The sequence below is a fragment of the Mizuhopecten yessoensis genome, unplaced genomic scaffold (assembly GCF_002113885.1).
Source record: "Mizuhopecten yessoensis strain PY_sf001 unplaced genomic scaffold, ASM211388v2 scaffold8123, whole genome shotgun sequence".
Taxonomy (NCBI): Eukaryota; Metazoa; Mollusca; class Bivalvia; order Pectinida; family Pectinidae; genus Mizuhopecten; species Mizuhopecten yessoensis.
Window position 1 is genome coordinate 1,767,008 of NW_018407390.1, and position 21,154 is coordinate 1,788,161.

Consider the following 21,154-nt stretch of genomic DNA (forward strand, 5'->3'; position numbering starts at 1 on the left):
TACTTCATGCGAAATAGCAATAACAAACTTTCAATATCAAAATCCAAGATGGCTGCCTGACGGCCATGTTGTTTATCCGGTCAGTCTTAAAAGTTGCCCTGCACAGCTCAGGACCAAGGGGAACCTACATATAAAATTTGAGAAAGATCCCTCTGGTACTTCTTGAGAAATACCGATAACAAGCATTGTTTAAGGACAAACGACGGACACAAGGTGATTTGAATAGCCCACCATCAGATGATGGTGGGCTAAAAATTGATCATTTCCTATTACAATTATATATTTTCATAATATTAAATAATTAATATTAATTAATATTGCTTATTTATATTATTTTAAATAAAGATTTGTTTATGCCCATAGTAAGTCAAGATTTCAGTCATTTGATATCAGATCCATCTGAGGTAGTTTTCTGATCAGGTAGTAGATTAAATTTGTACATATATATTATTTTGAAACCTACATATTTTGAATGAATTTCAACATATTTTTTTAACATGATTTTTATCATATTTCATTATTTTCTATTTTAATGTGGATATTTTCCGTCTTGATTTCTGCAAAAATTGGTCCGACAAATTTTTACCTATGAAACGGAACCTGTTTTATGCAATTTTAAAGTCAGGAAGTTCCTCGAATCGGTCTTTTCCAAACACACATCATTCATGCCACAATGTTTTCTTCGAACTGGATACATCACAAACCATCCACACCTTCAACAGGGAATGTGAAGCTCAGAGTTAAACAGATAATTAAAGACAGAAAATTTGAACCAGCATCATACATATATCAAATTATCTCCCTTACACCTTTTTTTTTTATTTAGTTTGTCAGAGTGTAGGTTTTAACATTTTGGTGTTCAGTTTAATTCAAGATGTCAATGTGTCATTATCTTAAAGTGATAGAAGAAACCAATGAAAGTGTTGACATCATTTGTAATTTGAATCTACCGGTCATTTAATTCATCACAAGCAATAAATATTGTTTGATAATTCCATCTGTCCAATCAATTGCATTTCTGTTATCTATATATGTAACTGAAAAAGCACCCTCACCAACCCTATCATACAATAATCTCATCAACTACTGGACATCTCCCACACATAAATAATGTAGTCTTGGTGAAGGCTAAATGACAATGAATATCACCAACCTGCAGTCAGTAGATGGAACATACACCGTGTGATAACTACAATATTGAATTATGAGTCATGAAAAGATGATTTGCATTGCTTTGTGCAATCAAGTTTAATTTTTATCGAGGAAGGAAGATCATTTATTGTCATTTTTTTTTATATCAAAAATGTGTCTATCTCAATTTATGTTTCTGCTACAAACAAGATTATCAGATATTTTGGCTTACACATTGGTTAAGTATGTACTACAAAAATTTAATCCATTTTTTTTTTTATTAAAAGGTGCATTGCATTGGTCATCGGTGCAGATTGATTGTTAATTTGTAAGTCATTGTCATTGGCTGGACATTGCTGTCTGGCTATTAGGACTAACGAGTTATAATAATGTAACCCGATGTCCTGGAGCTGAATCAGATATTAGGACTAACTAGTTATAAATATGTAACCTGATGTCCTGGAGCTGAATCAGATATTAGGACTAACGAGTTATAATAATGTAACCCAATGTCCTGGAGCTGAATCAGATATTAGGACTAACTAGTTATAATAATGTAACCTGATGTCCCGGAGCTGAATCAGATATTAGGACTAACGAGTTATAATAATGTAACCCAATGTCCTGGAGGTGAATCAGATATTAGGACTAACGAGGTATAATAATGTAACCTGATGTCCTGAAGCTGAATCAGATATTAGGACTAACTAGTTATAATAATGTAACCCGATGTCCTGGACCTGAATCAGATATTAGGACTAACTAGTTATAATAATGTAACCTGATGTCCCGGAGCTGAATCAGATATTAGAACTAACGAGTTATAATAATGTAACCTGATGTCCGGGAACTGAATCAGATATTAGGACTAACTAGTTATAAATATGTAACCTGATGTCCTGGAGCTTAATCAGATATTAGGACTAACGAGTTATAATCATGTAACCCGATGTCCTGGAGCTGAATCAGATATTTCAAGCATTCAATAACAAAGATTCTGTACTTGATTTTCTTTTCAGCATGAAAGCGGGGAAACATTCAACTTTTTTATTGATACTATATTTTACTTTACAGACCAGAGAGTTTTTTTCTTCTTTTTACACATGTTGTCTGAAAAGTGGCATTGAAAGAGCTAAAAATTGCTAAATAAAACCTTATAAGTAAGCCAATATGCCCTTTTCCTATTTTTTTTATCAAGCATCCTACATACACATGACTGATACTTAATTAACTACTCCTGGTGAGTACATCATTAATATTCCACCCGATAAACCAATTCTGAAACCATGTACTCTATACTATAAATGTCCTCGACACTCATACGTCCTCATACGAGTTTAACACATCCTAATATAGCCCTCATGTTACTTATAATATGCAAGACTCCAGTTATTATATATTCAGCAGTTAATATCTTAATTTGGTGCTCTCAAATTAGTGGGAAAATGCTACAATATGGTAACCATTAAAATAAGTGATATAAACAGTATTTAAACAAACACACCACCTTTCTAGGGATGTAAACTTCAACCTAATGTGTAATGAAAATAACAATACATAGACACAGCTCTTATTGACTACTAATGAATGTACCAAGTTCACATGAGGGAGGCTGAGCATACTACAATATCATATCAACAATTGTTTATATACTATAAAGGGAAACACTGCATTTCACATGTTACTATCCTCCTGTATTTAAATCATTGATCTTAGTCAAATAGTTTTCAAAAGGGTTTAAGTTTCTTAAAATAGCATGCCAAGCTTTTATACAGTCAAACACTAAAACAAGCTTTTTATAGAAACAGCTATCAAAGCGTTTTACAGTAATACAAGCTTTATAGTCAAACAGTAAGATCAGCTTCCATAAAAACAGTCAGACAAGCCTTTCACAGTAGAGTGAGCTTTTTACACAAACAGTAAGACAAGCTTTTTACTGTGAGATGAGCTTTTTATACGAACAGGAAGATAAGCTTTTTACAGTAAAACAAGCTTTTAAAGTCAAACAGTAAGACAAGCTTTTTATATGAACAGTAAGGGAAGCTTTTTACAGTAAAACAAGCTTTAAAAATTGAACAGTAAGACAAGCCTTTTATACGAAGAGTAAGGTAAGCATTTTTGCAGTAAAACAAGCTTTTTTACCAACAGTAAGACAAGCTTTTTACAGAAAATAAGCTTTTTATAGAAACAGTAAGACAAGCTTTTTATGGTAAGATGAGCTTTTTCAGTCAAACATTACAAGCTTTTATAGTCAAACAGGAAGACAAGCCTTTTTACAAACAGTAAGACAAGCTTTTTACAGTAAGATGAGCTTTTTTACTAACAGTAAGCCAAGCTTTTTACAGTAAAACAAGCTTTTATAGGCAAACAGTAAGACAAGCTTTATATAGTCAAATGGTTAGAAAAGCTTTAGATAATTAATAAGTAAAACAGTAATATAAGATTTTATACAAATATGACAAGGTTTTATATGACACAGGTACTTTTACAGTTCTGTCAAATAATGCACATCAATAACACTTAAAGAATATCGATTTTTCAGAATGATTTCCCCTACTTTTTTTTTTTTACTTTCAGCATGATAAAAATTAGAATACCGGAACTGTGTTCATTCATTGAGAAGGCCGTTTATATTTTGATTATTATTGTCATTTAATTTATTCAGTATTGTGAAATGTCTCGAAAAGCATTGGAAGTTTTATGATAAAATACTGGTAGTAAGTTTTATATCCTCTTGAAAACTGTATCTAACTTGCGTCCTATCTTATCTGGTTATTTGATGATGTACATAATTGAGAACAGAAGTTTAAATGTACTCTATGACTTGATTGCACAACTATCTTTGGCAAATCACACCGATTTGCTTCGGCTAAAAACAGTTTTTAATAACTTTAATCTCTAAAATATATTTGCCACCCTGAGACACTGACAGGTAAATTCACAAGTTTCAACAGATAAAATTTTAAAACAGTCAAGAACGGATAAAATCTTGACCTATGCTATTCAGCAAAATATTTTAGAGCTTTCAAAAACGTTTTTGCCCGTATCAATATGCCCGTAGATGGTGATATAAATATTATCATACCTGTATTTAGCAGCTTCCTGAGAGAAAATATAAACCAGTAGGGAGAAGTAAATATCCAGGGCAGACAATTCTGAGAGCATTTATCTACAATCTAAAATATTCAAGTCATGACCGAAAAAACACCCTACAGCAATTTCTTTAAAAAAAATATATAAACCTAAAATAAATTATGCTAAAATGAAAAGTGTGACATTTCTTATTGGAAAATTGTTATTTTTATTCTATAATCATACAGATATTTAAACTAATCAAAAATCAAAAGAGAACCTGAATTTCATACCGAGTTAATGATATCAGTAAATATTAACCAAAATATCCACAAACAAAACCTAATGAGATTCTACAAAACATTTTCTTAAATCAAACCTGTAATTGTAATAAAGCACATGTACTTTCATGTCATATTGCATTATCTAACAGTATTTTCAAAATTCATTCCTTTCTTCAATTAACACATATCTTTTCTCAACATTTTATCAAATTGAAGGCTGGATAAAAAGAACTGTATCTTTAAAAACTAAACAAGTGGTACCTGTAACATTAGGTTTTAATAGTACAAATCAGGACAGATGGTGCAAGATAGGCTTTGTTGCAGTATACTAAGTGGCAAGCTCCCATGTGATTAGAGGTCTGGCAACAATCCAACTATTCCTCAGCTTCTTTTCTTTGCTGTAAAGTTGTCACAAACATTTATATTTTATAATATGTACTATATTCTTACGTACAATGTGACCACATATGCAAAAAAAATAATTCATAAAACATAGGTAAAACATGTGTGCTTTAAAAAACCAAATCATGATTTTGATGTTCAAACTAAAACTTGTAAAACAGGAGGTACCATGTACATAAAAATGTTATATCATTATTTCCTAATATTAATAGTGAAAACTATGAATGACAAGGTTATCTCTCTTGAATTCACTCTCCAGTGAAAATTTAGTAACAAATGTGTTGGGGATGGCAGGGTAGGCGGGTGGAGCTTTCACATCCAACAACAATAAGATCACACGGTCACCAACTAACATGCACAGACACTTAAAGATTTCCCTTTGGACTTGAATGGCGGCAGAGATCAGTCGACACATAACACACAGCGAAGGTATTAGGGTTGGGACTCTCGCAAAACCACGAGATCCTTTATATACAACATCAAAGAAGATTCCAGGTGTTGTATGTACAATTTTCCCGAATATGATAACATGTTTTGTTCCACATGTATGCAATATCCTCTGTTGAGTTGATTATGTATGTGGTTTGTCATTTGAATTTTTGTGAAGATTTTTTGGTTGGAAGATGATCAGCATGTTGTTTTGTGTAATTAGGTTTGCATGTGTAACTATTGAGAAGGTTGTTCTGCATGATGATGTATTCTACGAGTAAAAATGGACCCACGATAATCCTCACTGAACTAGCACGATGTGGTTGTCCGCATGTGTACAGGCACATGTCCATTGGCTATATTAGGCGGGATGTTGATGCCGTTAATGGGATTATAACTATGATTTGAGCTCTTGCTGCTCTCCTTGCTTCCGTCATTGGACGAGTCTATTGCACTGTTGGAGCCCGCATTGAACTGGTGGTTGTTGTCATTGTGCACCCCACCTATCCCTCCCCCCTTGGTCTCTTGTAATAGTATACAGTCACATGGCTCGGAGGCCCCCACATGGTTATGTGGGTAACTTGAATATCGGTAGTCCGTATCAACAAAGTCTATGTCATCCTCATGCTTTAAACACGCCCCACTCCCTCTTGATCCCTCACCCGAAATGAAGGGCATATGAGAATCGTCCTGCCCAATATCATCTCCATACTCCTCATCATAATCAGCACTCTCCACTTTCCCCTCGTTAAAGAAATACGAAGACTCCTTGAATTGTGGATCAAGTTCAGGTATTAGTATTTCTATAATTTCCTTGAATGTTGGCCGTGATTTCGGTCGGTATTTCCAGCATTGTAACATCATTTCATATCTGTAAAACAACAGTAACAAAGTTAACAGTAAATTCATCAAGACTGTACAAAATTGACGGGAAATTAATTCCTACAGTTGATTTGTTTCAATTCTTTATATTCAAAATCACACCAAAGGCTTTAGTTCTGTAAAAAAAATAATAATAACAGGAATGACTTACTGATCTTGCCGATATCTTTGTATTTACTGAATTAAATTAAATTTGATCTGAAAATATCATAACATGACTGTCATTCAGAGCTTTTTGAATAGAGGAAGATATTCTAATAGTCTCCTGATGATATCTTGCATTCATATACAACCAACAGCAACCAACTGCAATGCTATGATGCAGACAATAAGTTTAACAAGGAATGCATGCCTTCATTTTCAACAAACATTTCACGGTTAACCGTTCTGATGTCATAAACCTCAACACAAACATCTTTCAGTTTCAGTTTTCAGTTAGGAAACAACTATATGAAGTAACTGGTTTTAATATCAATTCAACACCAGGTCCTGGTCTTTATTTTTGAAATCTTTTCACAACTGTCCCATACGTCCAAAACTCCATACAGTCAAATCTGTCTTAGCGGCCACCTGTTATGAATGATCATACCCCCTCCCCAACAAAAATCACTATATTAGTACACTTGAAGAAGTGGTCACCTGTCTCACACGGCCAATGGCCACTAAAATTCAAACCCATCATGGCATATCACCTGGTTTAAATAGCCACCAGACGTCACCTGGTTTATATAGCCACCAGACACCACCTGGTTTATATGGCCACCAGACAAAGTCCCACTATACTTACAGAATCTCTGGACAGCCTTCCGGTGTGTCCATGGTTTTTGCATTGATGACATATTTGAGGACCTCCTCATTGGAGAGGCCTTGATATGGCTGTGCAGCAAGTGTGGTCATTTCCCATATAACCACACCATAAGACCTGCAAAGTCCAAGACAGTGAAAAGGAGATGTTTTTGGTAGTCATATTTGATTTTAATTCAGCTCCAAATAATTACAACTGGTCTGGATAAATTATAATTTTCAAGATGGCTGCTATGGAAGACATATTTATTTGGTTTCAAACTGGTTCCAAACTAGCAGGAGTACACTGTATGTCTGGACCATGCACCCTTCATTTCCACTAAATGAGGGCTTAATCAATGTGACAGTAGAATTTGAGTCTAAGTTAAAAATGTAAAAGGGTTAATGGACGACGTGGTGGGGTTGGTGGGGGTGTTGGGGGTGTTGGTGGGTGGCGGTCATGTAGATTGGCATCAATTTTTTTCATTTATATACGAAATACTTTCCTTAAAGAGTGACTGTCCTAAAGAGGGTGTGTCTGACTTACCATACATCCGACATACTGGTAAATATACCATCCTTCAATGACTCCGGGGCCATCCACCTAACAGGTAAAAGCCCTTTCCCACCTTTTCTATAATAATCTGTCTCATAAATGTCTCTGGTCATTCCAAAATCTGTAACACAAAAAAAAGAATTTTTAAAATTCTTCCCAAAAAGTGCATAAAAACAAACTGCTCATTTATTTTTACTGTCATCTTTAACATAACATAATTTCAAGGTGATATTTGTCATCACTAAGTTGTCATTTTGATAAGTGGAGGATTATTTACAGCAAAAACATAATTTGTAACTGACCTAGCCCAACGGTAATAAACAATTATTTCACAATCTTGCCTAACCCTTTGACCCCTATGTAACTATAATAAACTCTACCATGCACTGATCTGGGTAATTCCATTATGGTCTATAGTGGTGAAAGGATTAAAACCTTTTATGACAGAAGCTTCCTAACTTGCCCTATTGGTAAAACTTGAATACCAATGTCACGGTGAAGATATTTTATTATCTCCCCTTACCTCCAATCTTTACTGTTAAATTGTCAGACACCATACAATTTCTGGCAGCCAGATCACGATGAACAAATTTTTTGTCGGCGAGATAAGCCATTCCATCAGCGATTTCTCCCGCCATCTGCATGATACGGTGTAGAGTCGGAGGGGAACGACCTGCATTATCCTGAAAAGTAAGAAGATATAGGAAATATTTTAGTTTTCACCTATTTTCATTTGATTTTACATTTTTTTGGTCCATTTATAATTGATATTCTTCATTCATAAAAGTATTTAACATGCTGTTACTAATTTTAAAAAAAGTGTACGTATATAGATTTCTCGTCTTTTCAAAATATTTTTTGCAACAATATCTACCCAATTTGACTGTAAACTGATCTGAAACCCTGTGAGACAATATTTTTTTCTCTAGTTCTATACTTATGAGAAAATAATACAACAATTAATTCGATTCTGTCTTAAAAACATAATTTCTCCATTGTGAACTCTATAACACTTTATTTTTTCATTGTATATAATCAAACAATACCTCCTCATCTGGCCGATGCATGCGAAGAAAGTTTTTCAAATCTCCGTTGCTCATAAGTTCCATGATGACATAGGCTGGCTTTCCCTGAGCCACCCCCGCAGACACAACTCCGAGCAGACGTACCACATGGGAGCAGACAAATGTCCTGAAACCAACGCAAACTATGTACAGCCAAGCCTCCTTAAATCTTTAAGAATAATGGTCATTGTTTTAATAAACTTTTCCTGTTAATATAATAAAAAGAAAAATGGTATCAAAACTTTGTTTCGGAAACAAGGGTGTCCAGACCAATGGGATGCACTATTCCAGTAGGAAAGTCTAACAAGGAGTTCAATAAAAAAAGTTCATCAACATTTTTGCCAAACTATGAATCGAGACAATCCCAAATGTATATTTGCTAAAATCAAAGCTGATCAAATCAATTTGAATCAAACTTTTAATATCTGACCATCCAACTATCTTTATGATACTTACTTCATAATGGAAGTTCATTTAAGAAACTTAATCTGCATGATACTTACTTCATAATGGAAGCTTCATTTAAGAAACTCATTCGCTCAGTAAATGTAGCACTAGAGTTCACAGTCTGTAATGACAGAAAACAAAACCAATATGTAGTCATGCCATATCATTCACAAATTGTTGGGACCATTGAAAATAATCAAACAAAAAAAAGGAAATGCATTTCACACATGTAAGCTGGGATAAATAAATGTTAAAGGAGTGATTCTGATTTAATACCAGATTTAAAAATGTATAAATGTTTTATTTCCTTTAACCTATACTATTCTAATTGAATCAGCTTCATTAAACCTTGACACAACAACAATGGTGAAAACCCTTACCTTTACTGCCACTTTCGTCTCCCCGTCCACTTCCTTCAGAGTACTGGCAAGGCCCTCGTACACCATCCCAAAGGACCCTTGACCAAGTTCACGGATGAGCTTGACCTTGTCCCGATCCACTTCCCAGTCGTCCGCTATGTAAGCTGAAACATAAGCAATAGATCGACCATCAGGGTATGGTCATGGACTAACACCAATGTCTTCAGAAGTCCTCATCAATGATCATATTCATCATCTCATAAACGAATCCAAAATTGGACACTTTTCATAAAATGCCTGACACACTGTGTTCATCTGATATTCAGGATTCAGATGGTATTTTTTTTAGACTTTCTGTGTTGTCCTGAGAACGAACAAGATATTAAAGCAGTCTATGAATGACTTGCAATAATAAGTGCACTACATTAAAAATAATATGTTCCTATTCTATTCAAATTCAAAAATTACTTTAATTTTTTGGAATACCTATATATAAAGCCAGTTTCGTCAAAATGATGCAAGAATTTTGAACACTACTTGGTAATTAATTCACAATTGTAACCTCCATCAACAAAGAGTTCTCAAACACAAATTAAGAGCCTTTTAGGTACAGTTTATGGTTAGAATAATTCTCCTTTTCTCCGAGAATTTACCTTACCCACAGGCGTGAAAATTTCCTCACTCAGCGTTGGCAGAACACTTACTGATTATTGGTAAACTGATGTCCAATTTGTAATAAATATGCATAAATAGCTTCTATTTATGTTTGAAATTATTTACTACTCAGTGTTCTTGATATTTTTTAATTCTATTCCTCAAATAGCAACATTTTAAATTGTAAAAAGAGGAGATAATTCTTACCATCATAATTTGACATGTATTCTGGATTGGCAGATATGTTCTGGATGTCTGGGTATTCACGGAACCTGAAACAACCAATGATAAAAAATCGATTAGTATTCATACTTACTGGACTGTTTACATAGACACTTGTCTGGAAACAGATGATCACTGGTAACTGGTGTGTTTTTTTGTATGATAATTTTATTTTAAAATTCCACAAATTTCAATGCAATATAACTTCTATGCAATATCTTTGTCCAAATTTTACGGTAGGATCCTAGTCTGAAGTAAAGGAAACTTCCCATTGCTGATGCTATAATTACCCATACTACTGTAGAGTTCTGGTGGTAAAAAAGAAAGCTTGAGAAATTGCGTATTAATACAGGTGCTTTAAAGTGTCCTATTTGCTAGAAGTTCCTTACCGCCTGCGAGCCATACACCAAACGATGATTCCAGTAATGACCACGACAAGGATACCGACCACAACACACACCACGACGATCATCTCCTGGGCCATCACTTCTCCTGAAACACAATATACATCTGTTTAGCACTGTATGAACACACACAATACTGGATATAGGGAAATTTGCACCCTTCATTTGTAGAATGAGTGTTTTCGTGTAGTGTTATTTGCACCCTTCATTTGTAGAATGAGTGTTTTCGTGTAGTGTTATTTTCACCCTTCATTTGTAGAATGAGTGTTTTCGTGTAGTGTTATTTTCACCCTTCATTTGTAGAATGAGTGTTTTCGTGTGGTGTTATTTGCACCCTTCATTTGTAGAATGAGTGTTTTCGTGTGGTGTTATTTTCACCCTTCATTTGTAGAATGAGTGTTTTCATGTAGTGTTATTTTCACCCTTCCTTACTATGTATGTAATGTTGTGTACTACTGTGTGCTATAATGATAACTATCGCCCTTATTACGGAAGAAAGAAAATATCGCCCTCATTACGGAAGAACGAAAATATCGCCCTCATTAAGGGAGGGTGATAATAGTGGAAGTTAAACTTCAGCGAAGAGTTCTCTTTATACAGTATCCATGCACCTGTTTAGCACTGTCTAAATGACACTTGAAAACAGTGACGAGAATCAAGGTCACATAAACACTTTACTGTCCATCAATTATACAATAACTGTACCTTTGTTGGAATCTATGACAAAGTATCGGCCTTCAGTCCACGACCCGTTGCCAGCCAGTGAGTTAGCCCGTATCCTAAACGTGTAGTTGCCTGCTCCCAAATGGTCAAGCTTGTGGCCCCCGAGAGATTTGTACATCTTCTGGGATATACATACTGTGACAGGTTGAACCTGTAACACATTGTCAATAATAGTTATGTAGCTGTTCATCATCTGGACAGAGTTCATATACAATGACAATTATACACTGACTAATATAGATCTTTATTTTTTGTGAACTGATTATTATAAAATACGTTTCCTTGTAAGATTTGAAGGCTGTTAACAGCTTTATTATATAGGAGATAGATATAATTACAGGAAGAAACAATCAACAATAGCTCTAGATCTTGATAATTTATTTAAACACACCAATGTAGAAATATTTTACTCTACCAAGAGATATGAGAAAATATCCAGTTTCCTGAGATCTCTGATGGCTTTCTATAATTTGCATACTTACATTGTTGATGCTTGAGTCGCTGTACTTGATTTCGTATGTAATGATGATCCCGTTAGGATTGGGAGGGGGTGCCCATTTCAGAATAACCTCCCCTGTTTTGTTCTTCATCACACTTACAGTGATCGAGGAAGTGTTGATATTGTCGGCCACTCCTGTAGATCAAAATATATTACATTAACTCTAGGCAGAAAATATCTTATTTATTCGAATGTTAAAGACAGGATGGGTCTTACCTTCTCATTATGAAAAGTTCAAAATGATAAATAAGGAACTATCTTCAAGCTCTTTCAAAATGTGAAGCAACAAACTTAGTGTAAGAGCAAGCATATCTAAAAAGGCACAAAAAGGATATCACAGAATGTACAGAGGCTGGGTACAGTCAGCGTCAACTTACTGGAGGTCTTAGTTCGCTGAAGGGCTAAGGCCCTACTACTACACAGCTTTGCTTCTTCCTTTGACCTGTTTTTGCCCCTGGAGTCCCGCGGGTCTCGCTCCTGACATGCTATCACCTGTTGAACAGAAATGTACTTATCTTATAATAACATAAAACGTAGAACAAATTTATAACAAATAAAATGTGACTATGAATGACTTTTTTGTACACTGCACACCAAAGGTTAGACTTACCTTAAACATCTAAAAAATTCCTGTTGGTTTTTCAGGGGACCCCAATCGTAACAAGATGCCCAAGGGCCTTAACGGTCACCTGAGTTATATCATAGGTACTGGTAGCTTTATTTTATTGTCTAGATGTGATGTGGAAATCAGCATGTAAACTAAGTGAAATACAATACTAATGTCATGTCATCAAAGGATAATAATTTTAAAATATTGGTAGATGTTCCCTTTGGGGCCCCACCCTAGCCCCTGGGGATGGGGCAGGGATCCCAATTTTATAATGTAATACCCTCATTCACCAAAGATGATTCTGACTAAGTTTGAGTAATTTTCTGCGGAAAATGGATGAAATATACCCTAAAGTGTTATTTCCCTATATAAACTATAGTAAACTTTACCCCCTACCCAAGGGGGAACGGATGGCTCGGGGGTCCTGTAATTGACAATTTCAATAAAGCTCCTGATGATATTTCTATACATGCACTGAAATTGACTGTAGTACCTCAGATTCTGGAGAGGAAGGTTTATTTTTCCTTTTGGGGCCCCGTCCTGGCCCCAGGGGTTGGGGTAAGAATCTCAATTTTACAATTTGAAACCGTCTTTCTCCAAGGATAATTCTCACCAAGTAAAAATAATGTCCTACAGAAAATTGTAAAAATATACCCGAAAGTGTTATTTCCCAAAACTACAGTAAACTTTACCCCCTCCCAAAGGGAGAACGGATAGCTTTGGGGTCCTGAAATTTACAATTTAAATAAAACCTCTTTTGATCTTTCTTTCCATGCAGAGAAAAAGACTGTAGTACCTCTGAGTCTGGAGCAGAAGATTTTTGAAATATTGGTAAATTTTCCCTTTGGGGCCCCGCCCTGGTCCCAGGGGTTGGGGTAGGAAACCCAATTTTACAATTTTGTAGCCTCATCTACCAAGGATGATAAAACTACATACACTGGTTCTTGAGAAGAAGTTAAAAATGTAAAAAGTTAACACACGACGGTCGACGACGGACAGAAAGCGATTAGAATAGGTCACTTGAGCAAAGCTCAGGTGACCTTATAAGCTTTCTATGGCTTTGATGGACTATCATCCCAGGGTAAGTAAGGTAAAATACATATATTATAGATATCAACTTTGTGAAGTACCAACATATCTGAAATTCTTTTGCTGCATATACCTTTTCATATTATTATTATTTATTAAAGTAAGCTAAAAAATAAATTCAGATTCCCTTGGCCCAGGGATGCTCCAAAACCTTTTTACTCATATTTAATGAGTGGTATTTTCAATGTCACACCTACTTCCTCATTTGGGGCCTGCCCCACTGTCCCCTCTGATGCTAAACCCTTCAATTATACATCATTGAATTTCCTTTGCTCAGGAAATGTCCTGGGCAAAATAAGTGTAAATTCCTTCAGCTTCTCTGGACTAGGAGTAAAGGTTGATGACGGATGGCTAACTGAAGCCAAGCCATGACATCAGCTCACTGGGCGCATAAATGTACACTTTTAATACCAACCACTGTTATGTTGTCGACGCTGAACCAATACCTACCTACAAACGAAACAGAAATGTACCTCAATGTTGTAGTCTCGGTAGTGCATCAGATTTGGGATGATGAATTCTCTCTTGTACACCACTGCTCTATAGTAAGGATTGGATGCTTCACCAGGAATGTCTGCCGAGTCCGGCTCGCCCACTTCTGTAGTGTTGTACTCCGTCTCATTTCCTAACGACTCATTGGCTACTGACGTGTCTAAAAATAATGGTGAGCGTCGCGCTCGAGATGTTTTGGTGGTATTGCCATTTTTTTTCCCATTCATCTGGTGGTATGTTTCAATATTTTGTTTACGGTCAGAGTTTCTGTGGAAGAAAATGGTAAAGAATACAAAATATGCAATGACAACTTACTATAGTATACAGCAATTTCTACCAAAACGTTTACAAAACGAAAAATAAGGATCACACAATGATCTTGGTGATAAAATAAAAAACAAAATATGTTACGGTCACAAATGAATTGTTTTAAACATTGAGAAATAAAGTTCTAGTGATATTAAGACATGAAGTACCTGTATAGTCAGCTTACTGCTTTATTGTCTGTTTGATCATTTAGATAAACTTCCCTAATCCACTGAAATCTCGTAATGGAAAATATTTTCACCGTTGTCTTACACTTCCAATCACAAAAGAAAGAAGTCAGAAATAGCTCCAGTTTTCAGTTATGTCTGTACATCTGTGAACTGTTCACTTGTCACTTCAATTACATTTATCGAATACTAATTTTCCTTTGGTTTCAACCCCAGCGACTTGTTGCCACATTTTGCACCTTCTGACTAAATACATCATCAATTATCATGGTGAAACAACATTTGCTATGCATTCATAACGGTAGAGTATTAATCCAATATTCTTTATGTTTATTCAATTACCAATGCAATTATCTATTCTAACAGAGTTCACACTTTCCACTATACTGGTGCGAACTTCAAATTCAATAATATTTCCCCAACAAAAAATCTCTTTACATCAAAATTCCTCTGATATTTCTTTACAACTCAAATTACCTATGGCACTAAATAAACCTTGTGTATAACAGATCTTTTCATATCTTGACAACATGAAGAAATGATCGCTTTGTAACTTTGGTAAGTGATCTTTATTTAGATAAGTCAGAAGCTGATTCCCTTTCTACCAGCAGAGATTACTATTACTATCAATTTAAACCACAGAAATTTGAGGAGATAGATGTTTTGAAGCCCTTGCAGCTATTCACCGATTCAGAAAGACTTTGGTGAGGGTGTTTTTTACATACCTGCATTCAAAGAAACACCATCAACAACAAAAACAGAGGGAATGCACCTCTGAAGGAAATCTTATTTAAACCAGGAAATTTTAGGATTATTCGGACAACATGAAAACAACATTTCACCTACTGCTCCGATTATTATTTTCACAACATGAACTAGACATTATAGACTACATTTATGCAACAAATCCTAGCTAATGTTAAGAGCGATCAAGAACCATCTAAACACTAAAAACAGGAAAATGTGAAAAATAGTAAAAATATGTGAAAAATAGTAAAAATATAAAAATAAATCTTAACATTTTAGAACAATTTAATATCGTGAATAACAGCTTCTATATATATAATTCAGGTTGATGTTCAAGAGAATAGGTATAAACGTGTTTTTAAAACATTATAGATTTAAAAAGACATGATAAAAAGAAGTAAAATTTTAACACAGAATTTAAGTTCTCAACCAAGTGCAAGTGGTTGGTGTTGACATTTTATCGTGAAAATTGTTTTAAAACTAACATTTGATTGTGTGTGAATTCTTACAAAACTGAAACTTCCACCATAGGTAATATTCAAATCAAAACTTGATATTCAACAAAATACATTTGTTCAATATGTTTCATCCCAAAATAACACAAGCTTTGTATGATAAAGATCAATTAAGCTGTAAAGAAATTATGTTTCATTCAAGTGCTTTTTGGAGCAGCTATGTTGTCATGCAAAGTGTTCTGAATATTTTAGCAAAATATAAGTTTGTTTTGATTCTTGAATATTTCCTTTGTTAGAGTATAATGTAAATGAAAGCATGCAAGTTAATACAAAGGTCAATAGCAAGTACTTGGATCCCATTTCTTCACAAAAGAAATCTATAAAATGGTCAGCTAAAACAAGTAGGAACACTTATAACTCATTGAAAATCTTATTTTTCCGTTTTATTTTAGAAGTTATTGCTCTTGTAGGATCCTTTCTAGGATCAGAAAAGAAATTACTTAATACCATAATGGCAAGGTAATAATTCTGTAATCTAAGAAAATCTGTACTCAATGTTAAAGTGACAGACAAGCTTCTAGTAGGAAACTCTCAAAATTTAGCTTCGCATTATAAATTTGCTTTATTACAAGAAATGGGTCTCCCTGAAGGCATGTGTAAGGTGAGGTTGTTATATCAATACCAAGCAAACTAAGGTGTTTCTGGTTGTGCAAGAAGAGTGCTGGAAAGCCAGAGAGATGAGGAGAAAGCTAGGAAAGAAGACATCTTAGAACTAAGTTTAAATGAATCCATGTGTTCCGTTTGTAAACATAAAAGGACTACTTGTTTTGTTTAATGTAAACTTTTTCCTTTTAATAAAGAATCAACTTTATTTCTCAGTCAATCTAGCTTTATGTACAACTATGCACAATCGTACATAAAAATTAATTCAGCTGTCTGTAAAATCTATAACCTCTAACAAGCTCTCCTAACAAATAAGTGGACAACCCTAAATACATTTCTATAATTTGAGACAAACTTGACATTAGCAAAATGTTTCTTCAATGTAAGTTCTGTTAACTTTTTTCGAATAAATATTGCTTCATATAAAAAAAAGTTTTTAAACGAGTTAATACATCAATTTCCACGCCCAAAAAGAAGCTAGCAGCCACCGATGATGAAAGAATTAGAAGATGAACCAAAGGGGCAGCATGACTATGATGAAGAGGAGGAAAGGATTGGAATTGTTTGGAAATTTAGAATGAAAAGAAAATGATTATCATTTCATTTATTTTAGACTATTGTCTAAAAATATTACTGTACATGAACAATCACAAACCACCAGCCTGAAATTAGGATTTGAAGATTATTGACTATATATCAGATAGGAATTGGTAACACCAATACTACCGACATACCAACTGTTCTTACTGAACGTAAACTCTCCTATTTATAAAGGTATCTCAAGTATAGTCATTATAGGTATCGGGTTGGAACAGCATACGTTAAAGGGCATTTCTTGGTAAGGAACTGCATACGTCAAAGGGCGTTTCTTGGTAAGGAACTGCATACGTTAAAGGGCATTTCTTGGTAAGGAACAGCATACGTTAAAGGGCATTTCTTGGTAAGGAACTGCATACGTTAAAGGGAGTTTCTTGTTAAGGAACAGAATACGTTAAAGGCATTTCTTGGTAAGGAACTGCATACGCTAAAGGGAGTTTCTTGTTAAGGAACAGCATACGTTAAAGGCATTTCTTGGGAAGGAACTGCATACGTTAAAGGGAGTTTCTTGTTAAGGAACAGAATACGTTAAAGGCATTTCTTGGTAAGGAACTGCATACGCTAAAGGGAGTTTCTTGTTAAGGAACAGCATACGTTAAAGGGAGTTTCTTGTTAAGGCACAGCATACGTTAAAGGCATTTCTTGGTAAGGAACTGCATACGCTAAAGGGAGTTTCTTGTTAAGGAACAGCATACGTTAAAGGGCGTTTCTTGGTAAGGAACAGCATACGTCAAAGGGCGTTTCTTGGTAAGGAACTGTATACGTTAAAGGGTGTTTCTTGGTAAGGAACTGCATACGTCAAAGGGCGTTTCTTGGTAAGGAACAGCATACGTCAAAGGGCGTTTCTTGGTAAGGAACTGCATAAGTTAAAGGGTGTTTCTTGGTAAGGAACTGCATACGTCAAAGGGCGTTTCTTGGTAAGGAACAGCATACGTCAAAGGGCGTTTCTTGGTAAGGAACAGCATACGTTAAAGGGAGTTTCTTGTTAAGGAACAGAATACGTTAAAGGCATTTCTTGGTAAGGAACTGCATACGCTAAAGGGAGTTTCTTGTTAAGGAACAGCATACGTTAAAGGCATTTCTTGGTAAGGAACTGCATACGCTAAAGGGAGTTTCTTGTTAAGGAACAGCATACGTTAAAGGGAGTTTCTTGTTAAGGAACAGCATACGTTAAAGGCATTTCTTGGTAAGGAACTGCATACGTTAAAGGGAGTTTCTTGTTAAGGAACAGCATACGTTAAAGGCATTTCTTGGTAAGGAACTGCATACGTTAAAGGGAGTTTCTTGTTAAGGAACAGCATACGTTAAAGGGCGTTTCTTGGTAAGGAACAGCATACGTTAAAGGGCATTTCTTGGTAAGGAACTGCATACGTTAAAGGGCGTTTCTTGGTAAGGAACAGCATACGTTAAAGGGCATTTCTTGGTAAGGAACTGCATACGTTAAAGGGCGTTTCTTGGTAAGGAACAGCATACGTTAAAGGGCATTTCTTGGTAAGGAACTGCATACGTTAAAGGGCGTTTCTTGGTAAGGAACAGCATACGTTAAAGGGCATTTCTTGGTAAGGAACTGCATACGTTAAAGGGCGTTTCTTGGTAAGGAACAGCATACGTTAAAGGGCATTTCTTGGTAAGGAACTGCATACGTTAAAGGGCATTTCTTGGTAAGGAACAGCATACGTTAAAGGGCGTTTCTTGGTAAGGAACAGCATACGTTAAAGGGCGTTTCTTGGTGAGGAACTGCATACGGTGCACAATAACATTATTATATAAATGTCGAAGATAAGACAGTCTAGACTATTCTGTAAATAGAGAGATGGCCCTTTCATTTTTCTGGAAATAGAGAGATGGCCCTTTCGTTATTCTGTAAATAGAGAGATGGCCCTTTCGTTATTCTGTAAATTGAGAGATATTATTCTGTAAATAGAGAGAGATGGCCCTTTCATTTTTCTGTAAATAGAGAGATGGCCCTTTCGTTATTCTGTAAATAGAGATGGCCCTTTCATTATTCTGTAAATAGAGAGATGGCCCTTTCGTTTTAACAGAACATTTGAAATCTACCATTCAACCCATCCTTCAATTTGTTATTTCCAGAACAAATCACTATGTTGAAAAATTGTAAAAAAAACAAAAAACAATGGAAATCTACCAATCAGACTTAAGGAACATAAACTAATGTATTAGTCCTTTTAAGTTTAGTATTTTAACTGGATTTGGTTTTCTTTAGCTGTTGTACAAGTTTGGTCAGTTTATGTTTGTCATAATGTAGTCAAAACTATTTAAGTTTAGTCAAAATTTAAATGAACTTAACATGACACCTCAATAATCTTTACTTATTATGGACATTTTTTGTTTATAATTGATCTTCGTTTATAACAACAGTTGTGAAGAACAGGAAAGGAAGACATTCTAGCCATTTTTGTATAAAATGACTCTTGTTGTTAGAACCTGTATATATAAGTGAGTTCAGTAGAGCGATAGAACTACAGTAACTACTGACGCCTGTTAGGACCACGTCAGTTAATTAATGATCCTACTTTTAACCAACACCTTCCGTAAACCACACCTGCTTGTTAACATTTCAAGGAATTACGATTAATTTCTACCTTATACTCTCTCAAAATTCTTCAATCCTGTGATTAAACATCACATGGTTATTACACAATTTATCTAATACAAACAAGAGGCCCATGGGCCTTAAAGGTCACCTGAGTCCTGTAGTATTATTTTTTGCTGTTGAAATATGAAGTGGAGATAATGATGTCAATCATCACTACCAAAAATTTAGTAAAAAATAGTTAAGTATAACGTTGAGTTAAGTTTGTCAGGACAATGAGTTGATCATTCCTAGACCAAGTTTCAGTTAAATAGGCCTATTAGAACTTATTAGAATATTTTTTTCCCAAAATGGCGGCCGTGGCGGATTTCTGATCGACCCGAAAAATAACAAAATTTTGTCAGGACCATGAGTCGATCATTCCTACTAAGTTTCAGTTAAATAGGCACAGTTGAACATGACTTTAAGTTTAAAAAGGTTTTTCAAAATGGCTGATGTGGTGGCCATATTGGATTTCTGATCGACCCGAAAAATATCAACACTTGGTCAGGGAGTAGTCAGTAGCATTCCCATGAAGTATCAATGAAATCCCTTTGACAGTATTTCAGCTTAAGTTGAAAATGTAAAATGTTAAAGGACGACGACGTGACGACGATGGACGAAGATGGATAGCAATAGGTCACTTGAGCTAAAAGCTCAGGTGACCTAAAAATGAAGAGAATATTGTGTTTTTGGAACCAAGCATTGGATGAGAGAAACACACAGAGAGAAAGCTTGCGGCTATGATGATTTACTGTACTTTCCCTGTATTTGCCCACACCAACCAGAGCCAAGACACCATCCTCCTGCTACTTCACTCCTACTTATCTCAGACTATTTTAATTTCATTTTCAAAAATACTGCATTTTATTATCATATTATCTAAACATACATAATCTGTAAAAATGAAATTTTTTCACCAGCATTCAAAGTTGAAAAGTAATGAGGTATTTTCTAAATCAAACAGAAGGATAAACAATTGGCATATTTGTTTTGAAAGGTACAGGGCTCAACATTTAGCATGGCGAAAAGATTCCCAGGTTCAGGTATTGTTTTTTTTTGTATTTAAACTAAAATTCAAGAATAAATTAAATCTTTTGAAATTGGAAAATAATGAATAATGAAAATAATTTCCTTAATGTGCAGACATTCAGAACTGAAAATATAAAAGAAAAATTCTAAAATTCTAGTAACATTCTGAGATAAGTAGTACACATACACTACACATAACAGGGGAAATACAGCATGGTTTCTGTTACACACCAAATCATGTTGAATTCAAACACAATTATGTTGCTTACCGGGTAGTATTATCGTTAATGATAATCCATTCTTGTTCAGAAAAATACATGTTATACCTACTGATTTCGTGTAAGTGTCAGAGAAAGTTTCTTTTATGAAAATGCACATCAATTACAAGCTTCATTTCAGTTAATTATTTTTTGACTGATTTAATAAATAAGCCAGTGTGTTCGTTTTAGGGGCCAACTTATTTTAGCGTTT

The 21,154-nt window shown here is 34.9% G+C and overlaps 1 protein-coding gene across 3 annotated transcripts in view; it reads right to left on the minus strand.

Moving 5' to 3' along the window:
• Window positions 1-278: 278 nt before the first annotated feature.
• Window positions 279-21,154, minus strand: part of LOC110455012 (insulin-like peptide receptor) — an 80,413-nt gene continuing 59,537 nt past the window's right edge. For 2 of the 3 annotated variants that reach the window (XM_021504888.1, XM_021504887.1), the window contains 13 exons: window positions 14,084-14,369; window positions 12,289-12,403; window positions 11,895-12,046; window positions 11,395-11,563; window positions 10,675-10,777; window positions 10,271-10,335; window positions 9,431-9,573; window positions 9,107-9,171; window positions 8,586-8,730; window positions 8,063-8,222; window positions 7,531-7,660; window positions 6,988-7,122; window positions 279-6,189 (listed from right to left, as the gene is read on the minus strand). In XM_021504888.1, the coding sequence (XP_021360563.1) occupies window positions 5,628-6,189; window positions 6,988-7,122; window positions 7,531-7,660; window positions 8,063-8,222; window positions 8,586-8,730; window positions 9,107-9,171; window positions 9,431-9,573; window positions 10,271-10,335; window positions 10,675-10,777; window positions 11,395-11,563; window positions 11,895-12,046; window positions 12,289-12,403; window positions 14,084-14,369 (2,230 nt within the window). In that variant the 3' untranslated portion in view covers window positions 279-5,627. The remainder of the gene's footprint in view (window positions 6,190-6,987; window positions 7,123-7,530; window positions 7,661-8,062; window positions 8,223-8,585; window positions 8,731-9,106; window positions 9,172-9,430; window positions 9,574-10,270; window positions 10,336-10,674; window positions 10,778-11,394; window positions 11,564-11,894; window positions 12,047-12,288; window positions 12,404-14,083; window positions 14,370-21,154) is intronic. The other variant, XR_002463415.1, reaches the window with a different exon arrangement.